At 43.2% G+C, this 26,802-nt stretch overlaps 1 protein-coding gene across 1 annotated transcript in view; it reads right to left on the reverse strand.

Annotated features, from left to right (window-relative positions):
- LOC140586327 (NLR family CARD domain-containing protein 3-like) overlaps window positions 1-26,802 on the reverse strand; it is a 93,615-nt gene that overhangs the window by 61,147 nt on the left and 5,666 nt on the right. Inside the window, exons 2-10 of the mRNA XM_072708130.1 lie at window positions 26,215-26,475; window positions 25,298-25,399; window positions 20,832-20,945; window positions 15,896-16,009; window positions 13,004-13,064; window positions 11,952-12,180; window positions 10,075-11,794; window positions 6,542-6,715; window positions 6,229-6,402 (exon numbers count right to left, since the gene is read on the reverse strand). Coding sequence (XP_072564231.1) covers window positions 6,229-6,402; window positions 6,542-6,715; window positions 10,075-11,794; window positions 11,952-12,180; window positions 13,004-13,064; window positions 15,896-16,009; window positions 20,832-20,945; window positions 25,298-25,359 — 2,648 coding nt within the window. The 5' untranslated portion in view covers window positions 25,360-25,399; window positions 26,215-26,475. The remainder of the gene's footprint in view (window positions 1-6,228; window positions 6,403-6,541; window positions 6,716-10,074; window positions 11,795-11,951; window positions 12,181-13,003; window positions 13,065-15,895; window positions 16,010-20,831; window positions 20,946-25,297; window positions 25,400-26,214; window positions 26,476-26,802) is intronic.

Consider the following 26,802-nt stretch of genomic DNA (forward strand, 5'->3'; position numbering starts at 1 on the left):
AGCACAACCCGCACTGGGAACACGTCCGACTAATTACCGGCAATGCGGACCAAGCTTCTGCTTCGTTCATACAGAGATCGAATCGCCCACATTAGTGGACCCCGAATCCCATACTCCCGATGCACCCCCCACAGAGTATCTCAGGGAACCCGGTCGTAAGCCTTTTCCAAATCCACAAAACACATGTAGACTGGATAGGCAAACTCCCAGGCCCCCTCCAGTACCCTCGCAAGGGTATAAAACTGGTCCATTGTTCCACGGCCAGGACTAAAACCAAATTGTTCCTCCTGAATCTGAGATTCGACTATCGATCTCACCCTCCTCTCCAGTACCCTGGAATAGACTTTCCCAGGAAAGCTGAGTAGTGTGTTCCCCCGGTCCCCTTTCTTAAATAAGGGGACCACCACCCCGGTCTGCCAATCCAGTGGCACTGTCCCTGACCTCCACGCACTGTTGAGAAGACGTGTCAGCCATGACAGCCCAACAACATCCAGATCCTTGAGGTACTCTGGTTGGATCTCGTCCACCCCCGGGGTCCGGCGACCACTTAGCTCTTTAACTACCCTGGCCACCTCAGCCCCAGTGATGGACAAGTCCACTTCAGCCCCCTTGTGCTCTGTGCCCTCAGATGTCTCAAAGGCAGTGCGCGTAGATGTATCAGAGTATTGAGGAGGTACTCAAAGTATTCTTTCTACCTCCGGGTGATATCCATAGGTGAGGTCAACAGCACCTCCTCCCCACTATAAATAGTAGGAACCAGGAGCTGCTTCCCCCTCCTGATATTCCGGATGGTTTGCCAGAACCTTTTTGAAAGTCATTTTCCATGGCCTTACCAAACTCCCCCCACACCCAGGTTTTTGCTTCCGCAACCGCCCGAGCCGTGTTCTGCCTGGCCTGCCGGTACCCATCAGCTGCTTCCTGGCAGGCCTCCTTCAGCTTGACAGCCCCCCTCACCTCTGGTGTCCACCATCGGGTACGGGGGTTACCGCCACGACTGGCACGACCACCCTGCAGCCACAGCCCTGTAAGGCCGCTCCCACAATGGAGGTCCGGAACAGTGTCCATTCAGACTCAATGTCCCCAACCTTCCCCGGTATGCAGTTGAAATTCTGCCAGAGGTGCGAGTTAAAGCTCGGGCGAACAGAAGCCTCTGCCAGACATTCCCAGCAGACCCACACTATGCGCTTGGGCCTACCAGGTCTGACTGGCTTCCTCCCCTACCACCTGAGTCAACTCACCACCAGGTGGTGATCATTTGACAGCTCTGCCCCTCTCTTCACTCGAGTGTCCAAGACAGAAGGCTGCAGATCAGATGATACGATTATGAAACTGATCATCGACCTGTAGCCCTGGGCATGTTCGTACCATGTCCACTTACTGTATGGACACCCTTATGCTCAAACATGGTGTTCGTTATGGACAAACCATGCATTGCACAGAAGTCCAATAACAGAACACCACTCAGGTTCAGATTAAGGAGGCCGTTCCTCCCAATCACCCTTCTCCAAGCCACACTGTCATTGCCCACGTGAGTGTTGAAGTCCCCCAGCAAAACAATGGAATCCGATGGAGTCCAAGAAGGCCGGGTACTCTGAACTGTCATTCGGCGCATAAGCGCAGATGACAGTCAGAGACCTATCCCCGACCCAAAGGCACAGAGAGACAGCCCTCTCGTTCACTGGGGTAAATTCCGTTGTTAATGCACCGAGCTATGGGGCCACCAGCAGCCCCACCCCAGCCCGGGGTTGCTCACCTGCCGCAACTCCAGAAGAAAAGAGCGTCCAGCCCCTCTCCAGGAGGTTGGTTCCAGAACCCATGCTATGCGTTGAGGTGAACCCGACTATATCTAGTCGGTATCTCTCAACCTCACGCACAAGCTCAGGCTCCTTCTCCACCAGAGAGGTGACATTCCATGTCTCCCTTGGCCTCCACCTGATCCACAATGCACCGAACCCCTGATATTCCCCTTGCGGGTGGTGGGCCCACCTGATGACAGTCCCGTGTACTTCTTTTGGACTGGGCCCGGCCAGGCGCTCACCAATGGGCCCCTTCCCCAGGCCTGGCTCCAGGGTGGGACCCCAGTGACCCTATTCCGGGCGAGGGAAACGAGACCTTGATAGAATTGTTTATCATAAGGGTTTTTTCAGATTACTCTTTGTCTGGCCTCTCCCCTGGGACCTTTTTGCCTTGGGAGACCCTACCAGGAGCTATTGCCCCCGACAACATAGCCCCCAGGGTCACTGAGGCACGCAAACCCCTCCACCATGATAAGGTGACAATCCAAGGAGAGGCCAATACATTTTATTCGCAATATACTCATGTAGCCGCCCGAGTCTGCAGCGCTCTGGTTTCCCCCCCGGCGCTGTGAGACACGCCGTGCTGAGAGACTCGCTGGGGACCGAACTGCACTTTAGCCTGCAGTGTATTATTCTATATGATACATAAAAAAACAAAGCAGGAATTCATCCATCCATCCATTACCTTCCACTTATACGGGGTATTCTAGTATGTGAAGGTCAAGTATGAAATGGAAGTATGTGAAATAGCTCAGGAAATGTCGGACGCCCGCGCGACGCCGGCGGGAAGATGCGCCAATATGCTGCATGTTCCAAATTAATAGCCTTAATTACAGGTATATAAAATGAAACAGCATTAATAAAATATTGTAGCGAGCGGTGATGGAATACTGCCAAATGGTACCAACCAATGGTACTGATAGCCACAAGTCAGCTCGACTATGCCACCCCAGGTACTACCCCCGGAGAAAGTTCGATCGCCCTACCCCCCGGGCCAAGGCACACTGGTCCGTTTACCGTAAGAGCGGAGAGACGTTGTTCAAACACAAATTTTATTAAAACTAAAACCATAAGGTAATTAGTCAGTCACAACACCATAGGCCTAAAGTACAGCCCGGACACCAGCAGACACTTCTTGCCGGTCTAAGACTGGGCGCTGAAACCTAAGACAGCACAAGAGAACCCGAAAGATGCATGCAATCATACAAGTGAGCAAAAAAATATATATAACTACAAACCACAACAGTAATCACACAAAACCCAAAGAAAAACACTGCAGTCTAAAGTAAAGAAATCAACCAAACAAATAAAATACATAGCCACATACCCGAACAAAACGATTTACATTGATGACACAAAAACACATTTTTACCCATTCAAAACAGGACACACAATATATCAAACAGGGATAAACGTAATACAATTAAATCAAAAAGAAACGAACCTTTGAAAAGTGAGGGACCAATCAGCCCCTCTAACACCCCGTCGCACGCATGTAAACAGGCTCCCCCCCCAGCCAAACCGCTCCCCAGCTAAGCACCCGCTGGTGAATCGGCCGGCCACAGGCTGGACGGAACACAACAAATCAAACCAGAAGCTCTCAAAGCGCGACACGGTGCAAACGTCACTAAACAGCAGCAATAAGGCAGCACAGAGCCGCCGTAGGCAGAGCGGCAGCACAGAGCCGCCGTAGGCAGAGCGGCAGTAAGGCAGCACTGAGCCGCCGTAGGCAGAGCGGCAGTAAGGCAGCACAGAGCCGCCGTAGGCAGAGCGGCAGTAAGGCAGCACAGAGCCGCCGTAGGCAGAGCGGCAGTAAGGCAGCACAGAGCCGTCTTAGGCAGAGCGGCAGCACAGAGCCGCCGTAGGCAGAGCAGCAGTAAGGTAGCACAGAGCCGCCGTAGGCAGAGCAGCAGTGGTTCCACGTAAGATGGAGCAGCAGTCACCGCCGCACCACAGCACACGGGACCCTATAGTAATAGAACAGTAAGGTAAGGGGCTAATTAATTATAAGGTAACGCCATCTGCCCACCTACAAACCAGACGAAACATTTAACTCACACCTTGGGAGAAACCCCGCCGTATTATTCCCAGCGTCAGGCGTCCTGTCACAGCTTGTACCATTTACACCACCCAGGGGCTGAACACACCAGTGCAAGATGTCCCGACCAATAATCCCGGAACGAACCGGGAATCCAACAATTAAAATGACCGCCGAAAAGGAGCATAAAGCATCTGTGCTGGGGTAACCCTTATAGTCTGAGCGCCCTCTCCTATTGGCTACTCACCCCCCAGGACTTAATAACACACACCGTGTCGTTTTCTCCTCCTACTACAGTCTACCCCCATCTCTTTTCATCGTCGCCCCGACGATGGCACAAGCCAAAGAGAGAAACCACTACATCCATGGCCTAAACGAAGCAATCACAGCATTAGATGCAGAATCTAATGAGCGCACGGCCTCATGCCCCCCCCCCAAAGGCCTAGGCAGGTGATGGATATTGGAATGCCGGCCAGCAGTAGGTTGTACAGTCCGCCGAAGGGTCACCCCCCTAATGTCTACATTACTAGCTAATGGGGCTGCCAAGGGAGCTGACGGTTTGCTGGTTAGAGCCAAGTCCACCGGAGGAGTCTGAACAGATTCCACCTCACCCGGTATCTGAGACACCTGCGGAGTAGCTGCCGACACCGAAGCTGGAGCTGACGAGGTCACAGTCAACAAATGATCTTCCAGCCCTAAATACAACAAATCACCAGCCACTGAATCCTCATCCTCTAACTGTGGCGGGTCTATTGATGGTGGAGAACTAACCGCCACACCTGTAGGAGGGTCACTTCCCACCACCGCCTTCAATAGATTGCGGTGGACTCGCCTTACCTTAGCCTGATCAGTTAATATGTTAAACCTGAAATTGTACCCCAAAGAGTACCACTAGAAGTTAATTTGTCTTTATTTAAAAAGAAAAACTTTCTTCAGACCACTTTGGACACATACCGCCCTCCAGCAGCGTTCAGCGCCGACTAGTGATGTGTCTGTCGCGAACGACCCGCTCAAAAGATCCGGATCCTGACCAAGAGACATTTTTATAGAAACCAAAACGTCTCCGCGGCTCAGCCCTCCATGCTGCTCTGACTGTGACTGAAGTTTTTGTTAATGGCGTGTGAGCCGCGCGACCAATAACGTGATGAGTCAGACAAGGGGGGGTGGGGGGGGCGCGTGCTGACGGTGTACAGGTACAGAACACGAGGGAGGGAGAAGAGGAGAGAAAGACGGTGGTGCGCGAATAGTAGGCAAGATGAGTGATAGTCGGAAACGAATCGGTATTTAGATGCATTTTAATAGCTATCATAACTCAAAGGCAGATGCACAATTTGCAAGATGAAGCTGTCATTTCGAGCAGGATCCACAAGCAACCTTCACAGACACTTAGGAACTGCGCATCCAACAGTTCAGATGGAAGGAAAAAGACAGGCTAGCGTGCTGCTACTGCCAGAAGCCGGATCAGCCCGTCTAAGCTGAGGCACTTAGCCTTTCTGCCCCAAAGGAAATGTTAAGATGTTATACTGTTAGAAAGGTGATAGATAGTTGTTATAGTGGATAGATGCTGGTGTTTTGCATGCTGTAACTCATTTGAGGAGATTATGGGTGTTGTCTTAGGACAATACTAACAAATCTCAAAGCAGTACACTCATCGCATGCGCAAAAAGAACATGTGAAGGATTTTTTAAAACATGCACAACTATACCAGAATGTATTAATCCCTGTTACAGTGTCACAGAAACACAAAGAATATTTAATGTATTTCTACAGAAGTTCCCAGACTCTCTTTGTTATTTAAGAAAAGTCATTTTTAAACCCAAAAAAAGAAAAGAAAAAAAGCAGACACACATCACAATAATTGTGTGAATACTTTCATAAAGTAGTATTAATGGTATTAAGAATAAAAACATGCAAACAAACTTACATTTCTGGATCCCTGGTCTGGTCCTGCACTCTCCACTGTGGTCCACACTATAGCAGAAGCAGAATGACATAGTACTGCTGTATCCATTTATTTAATTGTTGTATTTTCTCCACATACATGAGTCTATAGGAGGAGCAGACACACATTCTGTACTCACTTCAGTTTCTCCAGGTTACAGCTGGGATCCTCCAGTAGAGCAGAGAGCAGCTTCACTCCCGAGTCTCCTGGGTGATTGTAGCTCAGGTCCAGCTCTCTCAGGTGTGAGGGGTTTGACCTCAGAGCTGAAGCCAGGGAAGAACAGCCTTCTTCTGTGATTCTACAGAATGGCAGCCTGCAGAGAGACAGACAATATCTCTCCAATAAATAAAAACACCTCACCACTATGAGTATTACTTTTAACTAAATGTGACGACTTCAATAAAGATTTCAGTAATCACACATTACAGTGTGGAATACCCAGTAATATTGACCTCAGTATCTCCAGTGTACATTGTGAATCCCCCAGTCCAGCAGAGAGCAGCTTCACCCCTGAATCCTGCAGGTCATTGTCACTCAGGTCCAGCTCTCTCAGGTGTGAGGGGTTTGACCTCAGAGCTGAAGCCAGGGAAGAACAGCCTTCTTCTGTGACTCTACAGCCTGACACCCTGCAGAGAGACAGAAAATATCTCTCCAATAAATAAAAACACCTCACCACTATGAGTATTACTTTTAAGTAAATGTGACGATTTCAATAAAGATTTCAGTAATCACACATTACAGTGTGGAATACCCAGTAATATTGACCTCAGTATCTCCAGTGTACATTGTGAATCCCCCAGTCCAGCAGAGAGCAGCTTCACCCCTGAATCCTGCAGGTCATTGTCACTCAGGTCCAGCTCTCTCAGCTGAGAGGAGTTTGATCTGAGAGCTGAAGCCAACACTTCACAGCATGTCTCTGTGAGTCTACAGCTGTCCAGCCTGGAAAAGGAAACGTGTTAAGATATAAATACATACACCACACACAGGTATATCAAATAAAATATCAAAATAAACATTTTAAAGTACAATAAGACATGCAGCATATAGCTGAAATATCAGTTATTTTGTTGTTTCCTTGTCCTAGTCAGAAACACAAATAGTTTTTACTTGACACTCCCCAGCCGAGACGAACCTGCTGTTTAATGATCTTACAGGGTGAGTTACCCTGAGACTCTGTAATATATGCATAAGTATTTTTATAAAGCTCTGAGCAGCGCTGGGGCTCAGTGATCAGCACTACAGCCGACCCAGGGGTTCTAGGGTTTTGGATTCAGTTCCTGCCTCGGATATGTGTAAGTGTACATGTTAATGTGGGATTTGAATGTCAAGAAGAGCTTAGGTTTTTTAAATTTGAATTGCTGACACCATGACTGAAATTGTCATGCCCCGATCATCCGCTCCTTCCGTGTGCCACGCCCCCTCGTTAACCCCATGTGGATTCCCCGTGTTTACCAGCTGTTTCTGATTGTTGTCATTAGTCCAATGTATTTAGTCCGCGATTCTGTTTGTTTCCCCAGGCCTGAGGTTCATGCAGCCCCCTGAGGATCTGGCTGTGCATGTGGTTCCTGTTGCGCCAACCCCCTGAGGTTCTGGCTGCACCTGTGGTTCCTGTTGTGCCGCCCTCCGTGGTTCCTGGCCTAGCGGCCCCTGCACCACCCTCCGTGGTTCCTGGCCCGGCGGCCCCTGCACTGCCCTCCATGGTTCCTGGCCAGGCTGCTCCTGCACTACCCTCCGTGGCTCCTAGCCCGATGGCTCCTGCACCGCCTCTGAGGTTCCTGCTCTTGCTTCCAAGGTTCCTGCTTCACTCCCCATGGTCCTTGCCTCAGCCCCTGAGGCTCCAGGTTCTGCTCTGTCCCTCATGGCTCCATGTCCTGCTCTGTCCCCCGTGGCTCCAGGTCCTGCTCTGTCTCCCGTGGCCAGCTGGCGGGACAGGGGCCTCCCTAGCCTGGCGCCTTCTGCAGCACCCTCGCCCAAGGTTCCTGACCCCATGCCTGAGGTCCCCGGCCCCATGATGGCCGCTCCCGAGGAGCCAGTCCCCGCGGTCGATGCTCTGCCCAGGCAGGCCCAATTCCCGACGGTCGACGTGCCGCCCAGGGAGGCCCCTGTACCAGTCCCGGTGGCATATGCGCCACCTCTGGAGGTTCCAGTTCTAGCCTCCTGCTGCTGACGCTCCGGTCCCAGCCGTTCCCACAGCGGAGGTCCACGCCCCCGTGGCCCCAGTTCGAGCAGCCAATGCTCCACCTCCCCTGGCCCCTGCTGACTCGGCCTCAGTCCCCCTGGTGCCTGTTCCCTCGGCTTCAGTGCCCCTGGTCCCTGCTCCCTCGGCCTCAGTCCCCCTGGCTCCTGGTTCTCCGGTTCAAGGTCCCCCAGCTCCAGTCTCCCAGGTTCCTGACCCTACTCCCATGCCCCTGGCTTCCTTGACCCCAGTCCCTGTCCCCGAGGAGGTCCCTGACGACCTGACCACCACTCCCTCCTCCATAATGGACCTGGAGGAGGAGCTGGAGTGGGACCCCTCAGGGATCACCCTGACCATACCCTTGGACTCCCCCAGGGGGCAACCCCGGCCACCGCCACCTTATCGCGGTAGATCTCAGCCAGGCTCCCGTCTCTCGGTCTCCCATAAGGGGAGAGGACACCGACACCGGGGTCGACACCCCGGTTCACCTTCACTCCCCTGGTTCCGGCTCCACAGACACCTGTGGGTCCCCCACCTGCGTGTCATCAGGTGCCTGCGCCTCGGCAGGCGGTGACTTCGCCTGCCGTAGCCACGGTGTCCCCTGTGACTCGCAGTTTGCCTGTACCTCAGCTGGTTGTGGCCACGCCTCTGCCTACCATGGCTTCGGTTTCATCCTTGCCTTCTCCACCAGCCCCTTCGCCTTCCTCCTTGTCCCCTTCAGCTCCTCGCCTGCTGCTCCGGTGGCCCCCGCCTTATGCCCGCCGAGGGTCCCTTCAGCTCCTCGGTTCCCCTTGCCCTTAGCTCCCTTGCCCCCTGTGTTCACTCCCTGTCCTGCTTCATCGTCGTTCCCCTCTAGTTCCTTCATGCCCTCCATGTTTGCTCCTCGTCTCTCCGTTCCTTTGCTCCCTTCTGGTCCCTTTGTGCCCCCTGTGTTTCCCCCTTGTCCCTTGGTGCCCTCTAGTCCCTTTGTAACCCCTGCGTATTCTCCCCGTCACTCTGTGCATATATCCTCTTTTGGCTCCTTTGTGCCTCCCATGTGTTCTTCCCGTCCTTCTGTGCCTACGTCCCCTGCTAGTCCCTATGTGCCTCCTGTGTGTGCGCCCCCTGGTGTGGTCCCTCCATTGTACCCTTTAGTGTCCCCGGATCCCACATTTCCTTTTTTTGTGCCCCTGTGCATGTCTGCGTTCCCTGTGGTTTGTCATCTGTTGTCCGAGTTGGTCTCCTTGTGTTTGTTCTGTGTGTCCGTGCTGTTCCCTGTGCCTCATTGATTTTGTGGCTTTTGTCTCATCAGGTGCTGTTGTGTCCCCGTTGCTTCGCTCCCCTTAGGCGCGCTCGGAGTGCACGCCTTTGGGGGGGGGGGGTCCTGTCCTGCCCTGCCCTGATCGTCCGCTCCTTCCATGTGCCACGCCCCCTCGTTAAACCCATGTGGATTCCCCGTGTTTACCAGCTGTTTCTGATTGTTGTCATTAGTCTAAAGTATTTAGTCCGCGATTCCATTTGTTTCCCCAGTCCGGTCATTATATTTTCAGTCTGTCTTTGCTTGCCTTTCCTTCGATTAAACCTTGTATTTCCCTGATTCCTGACATCCTGCTCCTTTGTGTTCCGTGCGCTTTGCAGTGTGACAGAAATCCTTATTTTCTGTTTGCTGTACCTGAAAACCTGCTAAATTTCCAAAACACTAATTAGACAATTATCAATCCGGTCAGATAGGGATGAAAAAGTGAAACTTTATTCATCTCCTTGGAAAAATAATGCTGTTGCCTCTCTGGTCTTGCTCTCTCTGACACACACATACAGGTCAGAGCGCAGGGTTGGCCAGCATCCAGCCCCCTGAAGCTGGGGGGTAAGGGACTTGCTCAAGGGCCCAAAACCAGCATCACTCTGCCAGCCAGGTATTTAAACCGGTGACCTTCTGACCACAGACACAGAGTCCAAACCCACTGAACCACACACCACAGCATGCATGTTAAAAGAAATATACATATCCTGCAATATCCAGAATGAAAAATAATTCCTGGGTGGTCTATATAAATACACTCTAATTGTTCTGATAAGATATAAAAGCAGTATCATGAATAGCATCTGTACTTCTTTACCAAAAGACGTATGTAAGATCACTTACAGAGCTGTCCTAGATTTCTTGATCACAGGCAGCAGCCTCTGAAGACCTTCATCTGATCTGATGTATTTCTTCAGATCAAACACATCCAGCTCCTTATCTGACATCAGTAACACAAAGGCCAGAGCTGACCACTGTGCAGGTGAGAGGTCTGCTGCTGAAAGGCTTCCTGAACTCAGGTATCTTTCTACTTCCTCTATTAGAGAATTGTCACCCAGTTCATTCAGACAGTGGAACAGGTTGATGGTCCTTTCTGCAGATAAATTCTCCTGTATTTTCTCCTTGATGGACTGGCCTGTTTCCTTAATGTTATGTGAGCTGGGTCTTGTCTCTCCCAGTAGTTTTTGTAAAAGAATCTTACTGGAGTCTGTTGAGAGACCAAGGAGGAAGCGGAGGTAGAGGTCCAAGTGTCCATTCTTGCTCTTTAATGCCTGATCCACTGCAGTCTTCAGCAAGTCAGCTGATGAGTTTGACAGAAACACATATAAAGCAGCGAGATACTCCTGGATGCTCAGATGCACAAAGCAGTACACCTTCTCCTGATACAATCCATATTCCTCCTTAAAGACTTCTGTGCACACTCCAGAGTAAACTGAAGCTTCAGTGACATCAATGTAATTATCTATCAGATCTTCCTCATAAAATATGAGATTGCCTTTCTCAAGGTTGTCAAAAGCCAGTTTACCAAGTTTCAAAAGGAATTCCATGCTGTATTCCTTAAGCTTGGTTTCATATTTTTTCATATACTTGTCATTTTTTAAACTCACCTGAAAGATCAGGAAGTGTGTGTACATTTCAGTCAGAGTCCTTGGAATTTCTCCCTTGTCAGTCTCACTAAAAAGCCTTTCAAGGACAGTGGCTGAAATCCAGCAGAACACAGGTATGTGGCACATGATGAAGAGGCTCCTTGATGATTTCACATGTGTGATAATCCTGCTAGCCAGGTTCTTATTACTAAATCTCTTGCTGAAATATTCCTCCTTCTGGGCATCACTGAACCCTCGTATCTCTGTCACCTGGTGGACACACTCAGGAGGTATCTGATTGGCTGCTGCTGGCCGGGAGGTTATCCAGAGGAGAGCGGATGGAAGCAGATTCCCCTTGATGAGGTTAGTCAACAGCACATCCAGTGATGTTTTCTTTGTTAAATCAAACCAGCTCTCATTCTTCTGAAAATCTAGAGGAAGGCGACATTCATCTAGACCATCAAAGATCAACAAAACTTTGTACCTACACAGCTCAGTGGATTCAAGCGATTTCAGTTCAGGAACAAAGTGGTGAAGCAGATCAATCAGACTGTATTCATCCTTAATCAAATTCAGGTCCCGGAAAGGAAGAGCAAATATGAAGTGAATGTCCTGGTTTGCTTTTCCTTCTGCCCAGTCAAGAATAACTTTCTGCACAGAGACTGTTTTCCCGATACCTGCCACCCCTTTAGTGAGTACAGTTCTGATAGGTGTCACACGCCCATGTAAGGGTTTAAATATATCATTGCACTTGACTGTAGTATCTTCTGTTACCCTTTTCTTGGATGCTGTTTCAATCTGTCTCACTTCATGTTCATCATTGACTCCTCCAGCTCCCCCTTCAGTTATGTAGAGTTCTGTGTAAATCTCTTTGAGAAGTGTTGGCTGTCCTTCCTTAGCTTTCCCGTCAAATACACACTCAAATTTCTTCTTTAGATTACATTTGATTGTGCGCTGATACTGCGACAGAAGATGTCCTGAAATAAAATGAGAGCTTTACAATACATTTTTTACTCATTTAAGCCAAATTAAATCAAATTAAATAAATGATAAACTGAAATGTAATACACATTTTTTCATAAACTCTTTTCCTGCGGCAAATCAAACACACACTCAATGAGGTACAGCTCTTACTCTTCTCCAGCATGTCAGCGAGATCATTTTGCTTCATGGTCCTCAGGATGTACAGTGTGATCTTCAGAGCTCCCTCTCTACCACAGGTCTTCTGCATCTGACCATCACTGTCCAGGTCATTGTCTTCCTCCAGCTGAGGCTCAGAGCATTCTGGGTCATTCTGATCCAGGTACCTTTTCAACTTCATCAGCTCATCCTTCAGAAACGTTTGAGCTTTTTCCTCCAGTAACTGAAATGAACAGTTATGGTTTAATTATTATCACTCCTGACACCGTATGTTTTTATAATCTCATTTGTGAATTATGCTGCGTTCCATTTCAACTTGTAACTTGGAAATTCTGAGCTCTTAGTAGGAAATTTGAACTGGAACGCCCCCTGAAGTCAGAATTTTAACTCGTGAAGTCGGGATAACCTACACAACCTCGACCTCAGAATTCAAAATGGCTTCAACAGAAGTTAAAGCTGTAGTTTTATGTTGTTTATTAGCAGTTATGTATTATTTGTGGCTCATTAAATTGGTTGCACACACCGCTTTCTGTGGATGTGTTGCTATGGTGTTTTTATGTGCAAAACATCACGTAATGTGTTATCAACTGGTATTGCTAACAATGGCTAACAATTAACCTGGCTAGAACTGGGGCCTGTTTCAGAAGGCAGGATTTCTTGCTTAGCCGGATAACTTGTCAGATTTTAAGTAGTCTGAGCTAAATGTAAGTGAATGAAGATGAAGGCCATTTAAACTGGGGCACATTAAATACAAGGAGTTATCTGGCTGAGCAAGAAACCCTGCTGTTTGAAACAGGTCCCTATTCAAGCGATTTCAGGTCCATGGTTTTGCTAAATGACTTTCCGACTTGCTGTACTGAAACGAGGTTAACTTGGGTGTGACGTCATTCCCAGCTCCGACTTCCGACCTCCGAGGTAAATGGAACGCAGCATTAGTTGTAAATATCATCTCTTTCACAGGACAAAGTACTTATTGCACATCTGTAGAAGATATATGTTAATTTAGATAAAATTTAAGAAAATATGCTTCAGTAATAAATGCAAACCTTGAAGATGGATGATAAGTCTCCTTTATGTGGATGTGAATTACATCTATTCAGTCGGTCCCTGTGAATAAAACACAAATATCCAACCATTATATTTTTATTTAAATAGATGTAACTGCCTGTCACGCCCCGCTCCGTCCGATCCTAATGTGTGCCACGCCCACCTCGTTACCTCCTGTTTCTGCCTGATTGTTCTCACCTGTTGCCCGTTACCCTTAGCTTGTCTTGTGTATTTAGTCCTCGTCTGAGTCAGTCTTCCCGAGACTTGTCATTGACGTTTGTACGTGTGCTTCCCCCCGGTCCTGTCTACAAATAAAACACTGTTTATTCGACTTCCTGGTTGGCTTGCCTACTTCCCCGCTCGCCTGCAGCCCGCGACGTAACCCTGCCATCCACATTCTGAGCTTATTTCATCAGGGTGGCTTCCGGATGTGAACTTGCTAATGACAGTATAAGAGAAGCAGTGACATCTAGTGGCTCCCAGTTACTCAATGACATTCACTGGCTACTTCTTGTAAACTGTAACATGATTTCAAACAGATTTCAACTTAATTGCCATAACCAGTGGCATCATTAGGCCTATTTTAGGGTGACTGAAGCCTCCCTAAAATATTCTTAAGCCCCCCTAAATACTTTGGTGTTTTTTTTTTCAAGTATTTTTTTTTACTTATTCTATTTTTTTTATTTTTACAAAAATTGCAGACAAATTCAATATAAAGATGCAGGTATATGAGTTTAAATAAATAATAATATAAACCTATCACTATTCACTTGAATATGATCATAAATCTGTTGGTTCCTTTCACTTTACAGTGTTAAGGTAGTGTCAGTGCTTCGTTATCCAATCCGTTCCAGTTGTTCACAGGGAATGCCCACATTACTGAAAATTCAGTCCACGTTTTCACTGCTACTTTACACTCCGCTGTATCTACACCTGCGGACACACTAGCGTACATGCTGCACACAGCAAGACAACATGCCTATACGCAAGTTTTTCAAGAAAGTAAGTCTTCATCACTGCTGGTAATAACAATTAGTTACTGTAGCTCCAGCTAACAGCAGAGAGTCCCATGTAATTAAACCCCTGGGGTCGGCGGTCCCGCCGGCGGGACCGAACAGAAATTTCGCCAAACCGTTTAAATAACTCTGCGAGACACGCTTCAGCATCTGAGTCACGACAGAGTGATTGACCGATTTGCCACTCTTAAAAACAGACCGCATTCTTTGATGCTTCCACCCACCAAGTAACTGGTGATTGCAGCCATAAAAATGATGTACTTTATTGTCATTTTTTTTCTTGTTGTTAATGCAGCAAACACATTTCCTGTGTTTTCTTGTTGTACGGTATTAAAAAACAGACTGAAATAAAACAACAAATCTATTGGTGGCCTAAGATGTTTAATCTGTCCAAAAAAGTTGAAAAGCAATTTCTCAGTCTTTGTTTTCTGTTTGTGAAATTTTGTGCTCATGCGCTACGTTTGTTCATATCGTGTGCATTTCTTGGGGGCTAAGCCCCCCCTGTCCTTAAAACCTAGTGACGGCCCTGGCCATAACTATCCAGGGACGGAATTGAGGGGTGGGGTAACCCTGGCCCCTGCAATTTAGGGGCCCTCAGGGTAACTCACCTTGTAAGGTCATAAAAACACAGGTTCGTCTCGGCTAGGGAATGTCAAGTTACATAATTTGTTTTTTTTTTGCTAAAAAAAACACATACATCAAATGTTCACACCAAACCATTTAGGTAACAATTGTTGTTAAAATGAAATGTATAACAATATACAAATATACAAATTTGTCTGAACAATCCACCAGCATGATACCCCCCTCCCCCCATTTGGCAAATTTTACCGACAGCACTCCTGTTTCTCTTTTGGCTCCAAAAGCAGCTGGCTTAACCCCAAAGGGATTTGTTCTGTCTCTTGTTTCCAGGGTTAACACTAGACTGCCTGTAATACTCAGGGGCTTCCTGTCTCTTGCTGGGCTGCACCTCAGGTACCCAGCAGGCCCAGGCTCTGGTGTGACCTCTGGCAGCTCCGTAGGATCTTGTCCAGTGTGAGAGAAAAATTGACTAGAGGGATATTTTGTAATCAGCTTTGAAACTGTATCTTTGTGCAACTAGATGACATCTTGCTAAACGCTCTGAAACCTCAAACTCGCCTGAAATATCGCGAGACACTCATCGGCCGTGAGGGGAGCTTTGCTACCAATCGTTTACATTACCTGGTGACGCAGCTTGCTGGACGAGCCTTCTAACCCAGGTTACTAAGCGATACTGGTAATTAGTGAATCCCATTTAAGTCTCACATTAACAGACTCACGGGGATACCGCAATTGAGTTTGGAGGAGCCGACCATTCGGCATAACAACTGGTTAATAATCAGCATTAAATAATAAATTAAAATGTAATTAATTTCAAAACATATTGGTGGAGATATTAAAATTTACCTGACCTAATATTTCCTGCATTAAACATGCTCAAACTCAAGCCTCAATCTGAACAGAGCTAAGGAGCCCATGAGAATCTATTTATTATCAAAGCAGAAACATCCATCCCTGAAGACAATCTATTGTCCAGTCATGCTTAATCAATATAGAGCAGTAGCTCTGTTCCAGCTGCATGCTGAGCATTGACATTTAAAATGCACTTTTCAATCTACCTTCTAATTCCAGCTCGCAAGAAGTCAGTCTTTTCAGTAATCCTCATTCTTTTATCTCAGATGTGATTTATACAGAAGACAGACAAAACTTCTGTTTAAATTTCCAAAGACAAAGGGATTTGTAAAAGTTAAAAAAGTTTTAAAGTTGAAGTTTTTTTTCCTTGTAGCTTGTTCGCCTGTATGTCTCTTGACTGAAAGTCTGAGTGTTTAAAATAATGTTTAAATGTATATTTACCTTTGATCTGTAGGAAAAGGTCCCTCTCTGAAGCGGATTGGGTGGACCATTGACCTGTCACTCTTCATGGAAACACAGCTGGGTACAGGTGAGCCTGCTCTCTCCGTCACGACACTGTGGACAGTGAGAGGAAAGATCCTCATTATATAAATATAACCCATATACTGTGGACAGGGTCACATTAAATCTTCAGCTGTTTAACCTTCTGCTCTGTCTTCATGTACTTTGATATGCTGTGAAGCTCTTGATGCAAACATGCTTGTTTACATTTAGCTTATATGTGAAATAAAGTGTCTCACCTAAAATGAAGATCCCAGTATGAAAGGTTTAGTATCATTGTTACAGCCTCCGTTGCTAGACTTGCCTGTTGTTGCTTGATAATAACATAACATTACATTACATTACATAACATTACATAAATTTAGCCTTAAATGAGGTTTCCCACAATTAGTTTCACCAAGTTACCAATAAAAAATTTTGCAGACCGGCTACTGGACTGCCATTGAATACCGATAAAATGTTCTGAATGGGGGGGGGGGGGGGTGCAGAGACCAAAAATATAAACTTTATTTTAGCATACAGTGGTACCTCGGCTCACGAACTTAATTCTTTCGAGGAATCAGTTTGTGACCCAAAAAGTTTGCGACCTGAATTAATTTTTCCCATTTAAAATAATGTAAATACAAATAATTCATTCAAACCTCAGAAACACTGATTTTTTTTTCAATTTTTTATGTTTTTGTGTGACATATTGACTTAAATTAAAATAACCTTACTTGTACACAAATAAAGCTAAATTAAATAAAACATGCAGTACAACTGAGCATACGCTTGTTGGTGGGCTGGTCGCTCGAAAGACTCTAAAAAAACTAAACAATTAACATTAAAAGACTGAATAACAGTCAAAACAATACAGTAATTTCGAAAATGTGATTTTTTTTTATACTGTACATTATTTTTATATGCCTAAAATTTTTATGTACATTTCGTGATGCCACGCGCTGTATGGCGATGAACTTCTTTGTTTGTACTGTAAACAAACAATACGCAGTTGCCGCTATGTGTGAATTGAGAATATAACACTTAAATAGGAGTTACTTAATAATTTATGTTATTAATGAAGTATTGTAATTTTATGCATAGATATGAGTGTTAAAAACCATCACAAACATGTTTATCAAACACTGAAAGGTACCGCTATAACATAACATTATTTCTCTCTCTATTTTTTTTCTTTTTTCAGATAGGCTATTCAACCTCTGAAGAGATATAGTAAAGACATACATCTACAACAAGTATTTTATACATTCCACAACCGTTCTTGGGCATAATGTGCACTTCTTCATGTTTCGGGTGGTTCTTTGGGGCACTTTTGGGTGATGTTTGTGTGTTTGCAGCCTGATTTTGACAAACCGCACCCGCCCGTACCCGTCATACTTAAACCCGTATCCGAACCGTTATCCGACAGAAATAAAATTAAATTCCGCACCCGATCCGCTATAAATAAATACCGACACCCGACCGACACCCGAATGAAAATCAGTCAGATAGCCAAAATTAAAGACAAAAGTTTATTGCCACAACAAACGACCAGTGACATGTGCAACATCAGTTGAAAAGGCATAGTTAAATGTAAATGTTGCTTAATAACAGCCTAATAATAAGCAAAACAAATGGTAGTAGCTTACCTCCAAACTCAAATAATGTTTGATATTGCCACGCCCACACATAGCCTTACCAGCTTACAATTAAATGTCTTAATAAAACTAATATTATATAAAATGTACATTAGGCTACCCTGCACATTATTGGGTTTTATAGGCTACCTACGTGCACGGTCCATTTTCCTTTGATTACCCGATTGGAATTCCTACGCGCAGGCAACTAGCGTTTGGTGCGGTGCTTTATATAACTGTGTTAAAAAAGGATATCGTCCACAGTTGATGGCCTCAGCTTACTACTTCAGCATCCATTTCGAACAACTGCAGGAGATCGCATCCGTTTTTTGGTAACACTTTACAATACTGGTCAACAAACAAGCATAAATTAATAAATGAACTAATCCCAAAGTAACCATGAGTTAATGCATTTATTAACAATGTACACATCAGGAAATCCTGAAGCATGCACCTTAAGACCCAATGAAGTCATACAAGATTAAGCATTACTAAATGTCTTTCTTACCTACTAACATTTCTGACCTAATTAATTAATTAGTAATTAATAGAATATTGTATATTGCTCTTGTTTTACCTCTAATTCTAGGTTTGTGTGAGTGCTTGTGAAAAAACTTTTCACTTAACTGATATAGTTAATAGGTTATAACATTTAATGTATTGGGGTATTCTTTGTTTGATCCTTGTCTTTTTTGCTGGTTCTTTGCAGCGGATAATTTCTAGACTGCAATATGGACAGTTTCATTCATTTTGAAGGGTTGTTTGTTTTCAGCAAAAGTTAATGTAATTTCTAATAATAGATACTTCATTGATCCCTGTGGGGAAATTGTTTTTATGCCTCTCTCAACTTTCTCTTTGCAGAGAAAGTTGTCCATGAAGTTGTCCCCAGGCAGCTGGGGGTTAAGGGTCTTGCTCAAGGAGCCACAGATGTGCTGAGGCTGGGTTTGAACCGGTGACCTTGTGATTACAGGTACACAGGCTTAGCCCACTGAGCCACACACTGCCCCCAATAAAGAGCATTCATTGAGAAAAAAATTGACATGTAAAATGTATGATAAACAGTGGTAAGTGAATGTAATCTCAACATATTGGTCAATGACATGCATATATGTTTGCGTCGTTTTTTTTTGGTAAGACATTTTATTATGAATTTATCCTTGAGTAAACTAAGTATGCTTTATAAAAGTTTGCCTATTTCCGGTTACTTAATGACCTGTACCTATAATAATTGATGGTTTGTTAATTAATGATAATTTCATGACTTTACTTGATGGGGCACGTCATTATTAACTAATTGATGAAGTAGGTATGTAATAAAAAATAAAAAATGTGTAACTGAGAATGTAGCAATCCAGATCATGGGTATGTCAATGAGAAGCCAAAATTGCTTGTTTTTTGTGTTGGTGGCAGTTGTGGACAGTTGACTATAGTTTGACTTAAAGCAGATATTTCTGTATGGAACTGCTCCGAGACCAAGTATGTTCCTGTACTAACACATAAAAGCTGCTCTGCACCCTCACAGAGGCTTAAGGTATGATATCTGCAGAAAATCTCCCTGGAAATGTTGATCACCAATTTAGGGCACTGTCTTATTATTTAATTTAGGTTTACATTCATTCGGTTTACATTTGCAGCATTTAACAGACACTTTTATCCAAAATGATTTCTATTTCCTAACTACAGGGGACAGTCTCCCTGGAGTCACTTGGGGTTAAGAGTCTTGCTCAGGGACCCAATGGTGGTAGTGCTGGAGGTAGGTTTCAAACCCATCACCTCTTAGTCCAGCGGTGAGTATCCTACCACTAGGCCACCACCACCGTATTTAGGTAAAACAACAGAGCAATAGACAATATTCTATTAATTAATTAATTTGGTCAGAAATGTGTTAGTAGGTAAGAAAGACATTTAGTAATGCTTAATCTTGGATGACTTCATTGGGTGTTAAGGTGTATACTTCAGGATTTCCTGATGTGTACATAGTTAATAAATGCATTAACTCATGGTTACTTTGGCATTAGTGCATTTATTAATATATGCTTATTTGTTGACCAGTATTGTAAAGTGTTACCTGTTTTTTGAAAATTAAAGTGGGAGAGATTTCCAGGAATGGCCGTTCAGGCATAAATTGATGTGGATTTTACATTTTATCATCTTGAATGCAAGGATTTTGTCACTAAAATATATCCCTAGGGTATTTTTTGTTGGCACATGATGTTTTGAAAACCACAATTTAGCTCTCCTGCGTCCGACCCGACCCAAACCCTTATCCGACACAGTAGAATATTTTTCACCCGTTTCTTCAAAATTTGTGGGTCACCCGTTGGGTACCCGAACCCGTGCAGGACTCTGCCTGGCAGGACCTTTATGGGAGAGATGGTCGTACATATTAATATAGATGGAGTTATGATACTAGTCTAGTTCTGTGTCTTGTTTTCTGCTTACCTATACAGTTTACAAAACCAACCTGTGTTTTTAATATAAGATAAAACCAGGGAAGTTACTTGAAATGTTTTCATATTTTTTCTATAATTGCAGATTTGCACAATAAATATTCTACGTTGATGACTATTTTGAAATGTGTTAACAGTTTATCATACAACTTCCCGCTGCAATGCCTTTGCTATAGACATATGTTGCCCTTTCAGTTAACACAAATCCCATTTAAGTCTCACATTAACAGACTCACGGGGATACCGCAATTGAGTTTGGAGGAGCCGACCATTCGGCATAACAACTGGTTAATAATCAGCATTAAATAATAAATTAAAATGTAATTAATTTCAAAACATATTGGTGGAGATATTAAAATTTACCTGACCTAATATTTCCTGCATTAAACATGCTCAAACTCAAGCCTCAATCTGAACAGAGCTAAGGAGCCCATGAGAATCTATTTATTATCAAAGCAGAAACATCCATCCCTGAAGACAATCTATTGTCCAGTCATGCTTAATCAATATAGAGCAGTAGCTCTGTTCCAGCTGCATGCTGAGCATTGACATTTAAAATGCACTTTTCAATCTACCTTCTAATTCCAGCTCGCAAGAAGTCAGTCTTTACAGTAATCCTCATTCTTTTATCTCAGATGTGATTTATACAGAAGACAGACAAAACTTCTGTTTAAATTTCCAAAGACAAAGGGATTTGTAAAAGTTAAAAAAGTTTTAAAGTTGAAGTTTTTTTTCCTTGTAGCTTGTTCGCCTGTATGTCTCTTGACTGAAAGTCTGAGTGTTTAAAATAATGTTTAAATGTATATTTACCTTTGATCTGTAGGAAAAGGTCCCTCTCTGAAGCGGATTGGGTGGACCATTGACCTGTCACTCTTCATGGAAACACAGCTGGGTACAGGTGAGCCTGCTCTCTCCGTCACGACACTGTGGACAGTGAGAGGAAAGATCCTCATTATATAAATATAACCCATATACTGTGGACAGGGTCACATTAAATCTTCAGCTGTTTAACCTTCTGCTCTGTCTTCATGTACTTTGATATGCTGTGAAGCTCTTGATGCAAACATGCTTGTTTACATTTAGCTTATATGTGAAATAAAGTGTCTCACCTAAAATGAAGATCCCAGTATGAAAGGTTTAGTATCATTGTTACAGCCTCCGTTGCTAGACTTGCCTGTTGTTGCTTGATAATAACATAACATTACATTACATTACATAACATTACATAAATTTAGCCTTAAATGAGGTTTCCCACAATTAGTTTCACCAAGTTACCAATAAAAAATTTTGCAGACCGGCTACTGGACTGCCATTGAATACCGATAAAATGTTCTGAATGGGGGGGGGGGGGGGTGCAGAGACCAAAAATATAAACTTTATTTTAGCATACAGTGGTACCTCGGCTCACGAACTTAATTCTTTCGAGGAATCAGTTTGTGACCCAAAAAGTTTGCGACCTGAATTAATTTTTCCCATTTAAAATAATGTAAATACAAATAATTCATTCAAACCTCAGAAACACTGATTTTTTTTTCAATTTTTTATGTTTTTGTGTGACATATTGACTTAAATTAAAATAACCTTACTTGTACACAAATAAAGCTAAATTAAATAAAACATGCAGTACAACTGAGCATACACTTGTTGGTGGGCTGGTCGCTCGAAAGACTCTAAAAAAACTAAACAATTAACATTAAAAGACTGAATAACAGTCAAAACAATACAGTAATTTCGAAAATGTGATTTTTTTTTATACTGTACATTATTTTTATATGCCTAAAATTTTTATGTACATTTCGTGATGCCACGCGCTGTATGGCGATGAACTTCTTTGTTTGTACTGTAAACAAACAATACGCAGTTGCCGCTATGTGTGAATTGAGAATATAACACTTAAATAGGAGTTACTTAATAATTTATGTTATTAATGAAGTATTGTAATTTTATGCATAGATATGAGTGTTAAAAACCATCACAAACATGTTTATCAAACACTGAAAGGTACCGCTATAACATAACATTATTTCTCTCTCTATTTTTTTTCTTTTTTCAGATAGGCTATTCAACCTCTGAAGAGATATAGTAAAGACATACATCTACAACAAGTATTTTATACATTCCACAACCGTTCTTGGGCATAATGTGCACTTCTTCATGTTTCGGGTGGTTCTTTGGGGCACTTTTGGGTGATGTTTGTGTGTTTGCAGCCTGATTTTGACAAACCGCACCCGCCCGTACCCGTCATACTTAAACCCGTATCCGAACCGTTATCCGACAGAAATAAAATAAAATTCCGCACCCGATCCGCTATAAATAAATACCGACACCCGACCGACACCCGAATGAAAATCAGTCAGATAGCCAAAATTAAAGACAAAAGTTTATTGCCACAACAAACGACCAGTGACATGTGCAACATCAGTTGAAAAGGCATAGTTAAATGTAAATGTTGCTTAATAACAGCCTAATAATAAGCAAAACAAATGGTAGTAGCTTACCTCAAACTCAAATAATGTTTGATATTGCCACGCCCACACATAGCCTTACCAGCTTACAATTAAATGTCTTAATAAAACTAATATTATATAAAATGTACATTAGGCTACCCTGCACATTATTGGGTTTTATAGGCTACCTACGTGCACGGTCCATTTTCCTTTGATTACCCGATTGGAATTCCTACGCGCAGGCAACTAGCGTTTGGTGCGGTGCTTTATATAACTGTGTTAAAAAAGGATATCGTCCACAGTTGATGGCCTCAGCTTACTACTTCAGCATCCATTTCGAACAACTGCAGGAGATCGCATCCGTTTTTTGGTAACACTTTACAATACTGGTCAACAAACAAGCATAAATTAATAAATGAACTAATCCCAAAGTAACCATGAGTTAATGCATTTATTAACAATGTACACATCAGGAAATCCTGAAGCATGCACCTTAAGACCCAATGAAGTCATACAAGATTAAGCATTACTAAATGTCTTTCTTACCTACTAACATTTCTGACCTAATTAATTAATTAGTAATTAATAGAATATTGTATATTGCTCTTGTTTTACCTCTAATTCTAGATTTGTGTGAGTGCTTGTGAAAAAACTTTTCACTTAACTGATATAGTTAATAGGTTATAACATTTAATGTATTGGGGTATTCTTTGTTTGATCCTTGTCTTTTTTGCTGGTTCTTTGCAGCGGATAATTTCTAGACTGCAATATGGACAGTTTCATTCATTTTGAAGGGTTGTTTGTTTTCAGCAAAAGTTAATGTAATTTCTAATAATAGATACTTCATTGATCCCTGTGGGGAAATTGTTTTTATGCCTCTCTCAACTTTCTCTTTGCAGAGAAAGTTGTCCATGAAGTTGTCCCCAGGCAGCTGGGGGTTAAGGGTCTTGCTCAAGGAGCCACAGATGTGCTGAGGCTGGGTTTGAACCGGTGACCTTGTGATTACAGGTACACAGGCTTAGCCCACTGAGCCACACACTGCCCCCAATAAAGAGCATTCATTGAGAAAAAAATTGACATGTAAAATGTATGATAAACAGTGGTAAGTGAATGTAATCTCAACATATTGGTCAATGACATGCATATATGTTTGCGTCGTTTTTTTTTGGTAAGACATTTTATTATGAATTTATCCTTGAGTAAACTAAGTATGCTTTATAAAAGTTTGCCTATTTCCGGTTACTTAATGACCTGTACCTATAATAATTGATGGTTTGTTAATTAATGATAATTTCATGACTTTACTTGATGGGGCACATCATTATTAACTAATTGATGAAGTAGGTATGTAATAAAAAATAAATGTGTAACTGAGAATGTAGCAATCCAGATCATGGGTATGTCAATGAGAAGCCAAAATTGCTTGTTTTTTGTGTTGGTGGCAGTTGTGGACAGTTGACTATAGTTTGACTTAAAGCAGATATTTCTGTATGGAACTGCTCCGAGACCAAGTATGTTCCTGTACTAACACATAAAAGCTGCTCTGCACCCTCACAGAGGCTTAAGGTATGATATCTGCAGAAAATCTCCCTGGAAATGTTGATCACCAATTTAGGGCACTGTCTTATTATTTAATTTAGGTTTACATTCATTCGGTTTACATTTGCAGCATTTAACAGACACTTTTATCCAAAATGATTTCTATTTCCTAACTACAGGGGACAGTCTCCCTGGAGTCACTTGGGGTTAAGAGTCTTGCTCAGGGACCCAATGGTGGTAGTGCTGGAGGTAGGTTTCAAACCCATCACCTCTTAGTCCAGCGGTGAGTATCCTACCACTAGGCCACCACCACCGTATTTAGGTAAAACAACAGAGCAATAGACAATATTCTATTAATTAATTAATTTGGTCAGAAATGTGTTAGTAGGTAAGAAAGACATTTAGTAATGCTTAATCTTGGATGACTTCATTGGGTGTTAAGGTGTATACTTCAGGATTTCCTGATGTGTACATAGTTAATAAATGCATTAACTCATGGTTACTTTGGCATTAGTGCATTTATTAATATATGCTTATTTGTTGACCAGTATTGTAAAGTGTTACCTGTTTTTTGAAAATTAAAGTGGGAGAGATTTCCAGGAATGGCCGTTCAGGCATAAATTGATGTGGATTTTACATTTTATCATCTTGAATGCAAGGATTTTGTCACTAAAATATATCCCTAGGGTATTTTTTGTTGGCACATGATGTTTTGAAAACCACAATTTAGCTCTCCTGCGTCCGACCCGACCCAAACCCTTATCCGACACAGTAGAATATTTTTCACCCGTTTCTTCAAAATTTGTGGGTCACCCGTTGGGTACCCGAACCCGTGCAGGACTCTGCCTGGCAGGACCTTTATGGGAGAGATGGTCGTACATATTAATATAGATGGAGTTATGATACTAGTCTAGTTCTGTGTCTTGTTTTCTGCTTACCTATACAGTTTACAAAACCAACCTGTGTTTTTAATATAAGATAAAACCAGGGAAGTTACTTGAAATGTTTTCATATTTTTTCTATAATTGCAGATTTGCACAATAAATATTCTACGTTGATGACTATTTTGAAATGTGTTAACAGTTTATCATACAACTTCCCGCTGCAATGCCTTTGCTATAGACATATGTTGCCCTTTCAGTTAACACAAATCATCTACCCTACGGACCTGAATCAGTCAAATCTCAAGGAACTGAATTAAGACTGATTACTCTCTCTTTCAAGAATGCTGGAACGTTTATTTTTTATGACCGTGTGTAAAGCAGTACAAACACACAGGTTCTGTCTTACCTCTCAGTTCTCTTTGTTTTACACGCCACAGGGGGGGTCATTTCAGAAGCAGCTCCCTCCATTTTTGTGCCAATCTAGACCAGATGACTGATGCTGGGGCCTCTATGAACAGGAAGCGTAAATAGTAACATATATGCATAATATCTAGCAGCTATTACATGCAACGGGTGTGGCCACTATACCCTCCTGAGACCCCACCCATTCATTTATGTCCATTGTAGTGGACATTTTATTTTTGCATCTCTCTTTTCACTGATGTTAGGAAACATATTTATTCCTGTTGTACACTAAAGAGGACATGCTGTGAAATTAAAAATAAACTTGAACAAATTTAAATTGTAAGATTTCCTCCAAAGACAAATAACCTAAAATTGAAGGACACTTTTTTCCTTGGGTCTCAGGAGGATACAGGTGAAACTCGAAAAATTTGAATATCGTGCAAAAGCTCAATATTTATTTTTCAGAAAGTGAAATTCATATTTTACAGATTCATTACACATAGAGTGAAATATTTCAAGCCTTTATTTCTTGGAATTTCGCTAATTATAGCTTACAGATAATAAAACCCAAAATTCACTGTCTCATAAAATTAGAATATCACATAAGATCAATAAAAAAAGGATATTTTAAACAGAAATGTCAGGCTTCTGAAAAGTATGTTCATTCCTATGCACTCAATACTTGGTTGGGCCTCCTTTTGCATGAATTACTGCCTCAATGCGGCGTGGCATGGAGGCGATCAGCCTGTGGCACTGCTGAGGTGTAATGGAAGCCCAGGTTGCTTTGATAGCAGCCTTCAGGTCATCTGCATTGTTGGATCTGGTGTCTCATCTTCCTCTTGACAAGGTTCAGGTCAGGCGAGTTTGCTGGCCAATCAAGCACATTAACACCATTTTCATTGAACCAGCTTTTGGTACCTTTGGCAGTGTGGGCAGGTGCCAAGTCCTGCTGGAAAATGAAATCAGCATCTCCATAAAGCTTGTCAGCAGAAGGAAGCATGAAGTGCTCCAAGATTTTCTGGTAGATGGCTGCGTTGACTGTGGACTTCAGAAAACACAGTGGACCAACACCAGCAGATGACACGGCACCCCAAATCATCCCTGACTGTGGAAACTTCACACTGTACTTCAAGCAACGTGGATTCTGTGCCTCTCCCCTCTTCCTCCAGACTCTGGGACCTTGATTTCCAAATGATATGCAAATTTTACTTTCATCTGAAAAGATGACTGTCTTTTGGACATCTGTCAAGTCAGCAGTCTTCCCCATGATTGTGAATTCTACTGAACCAGACTGAGAGACCATTTAAAGGCTCAAGAAACCTTTGCAGGTGTTTTGGATTAATTAGCTGATTAGAGTGTGACACTCTGAGCCTACAATATTGAACCTTTTCACAATATTCAAATTTTCTGAGCTTTTGGATTTGGGGTTTTCATGATCTGTAAGCCATAATCATCAAAATTATAATAAATACAGGCTTGAAATATCTCGCTTTGCATGTAATGAGT

This window comes from Paramormyrops kingsleyae, unplaced genomic scaffold (genome assembly GCF_048594095.1).
Source record: "Paramormyrops kingsleyae isolate MSU_618 unplaced genomic scaffold, PKINGS_0.4 ups39, whole genome shotgun sequence".
In the NCBI taxonomy this organism is placed as follows: Eukaryota; Metazoa; Chordata; class Actinopteri; order Osteoglossiformes; family Mormyridae; genus Paramormyrops; species Paramormyrops kingsleyae.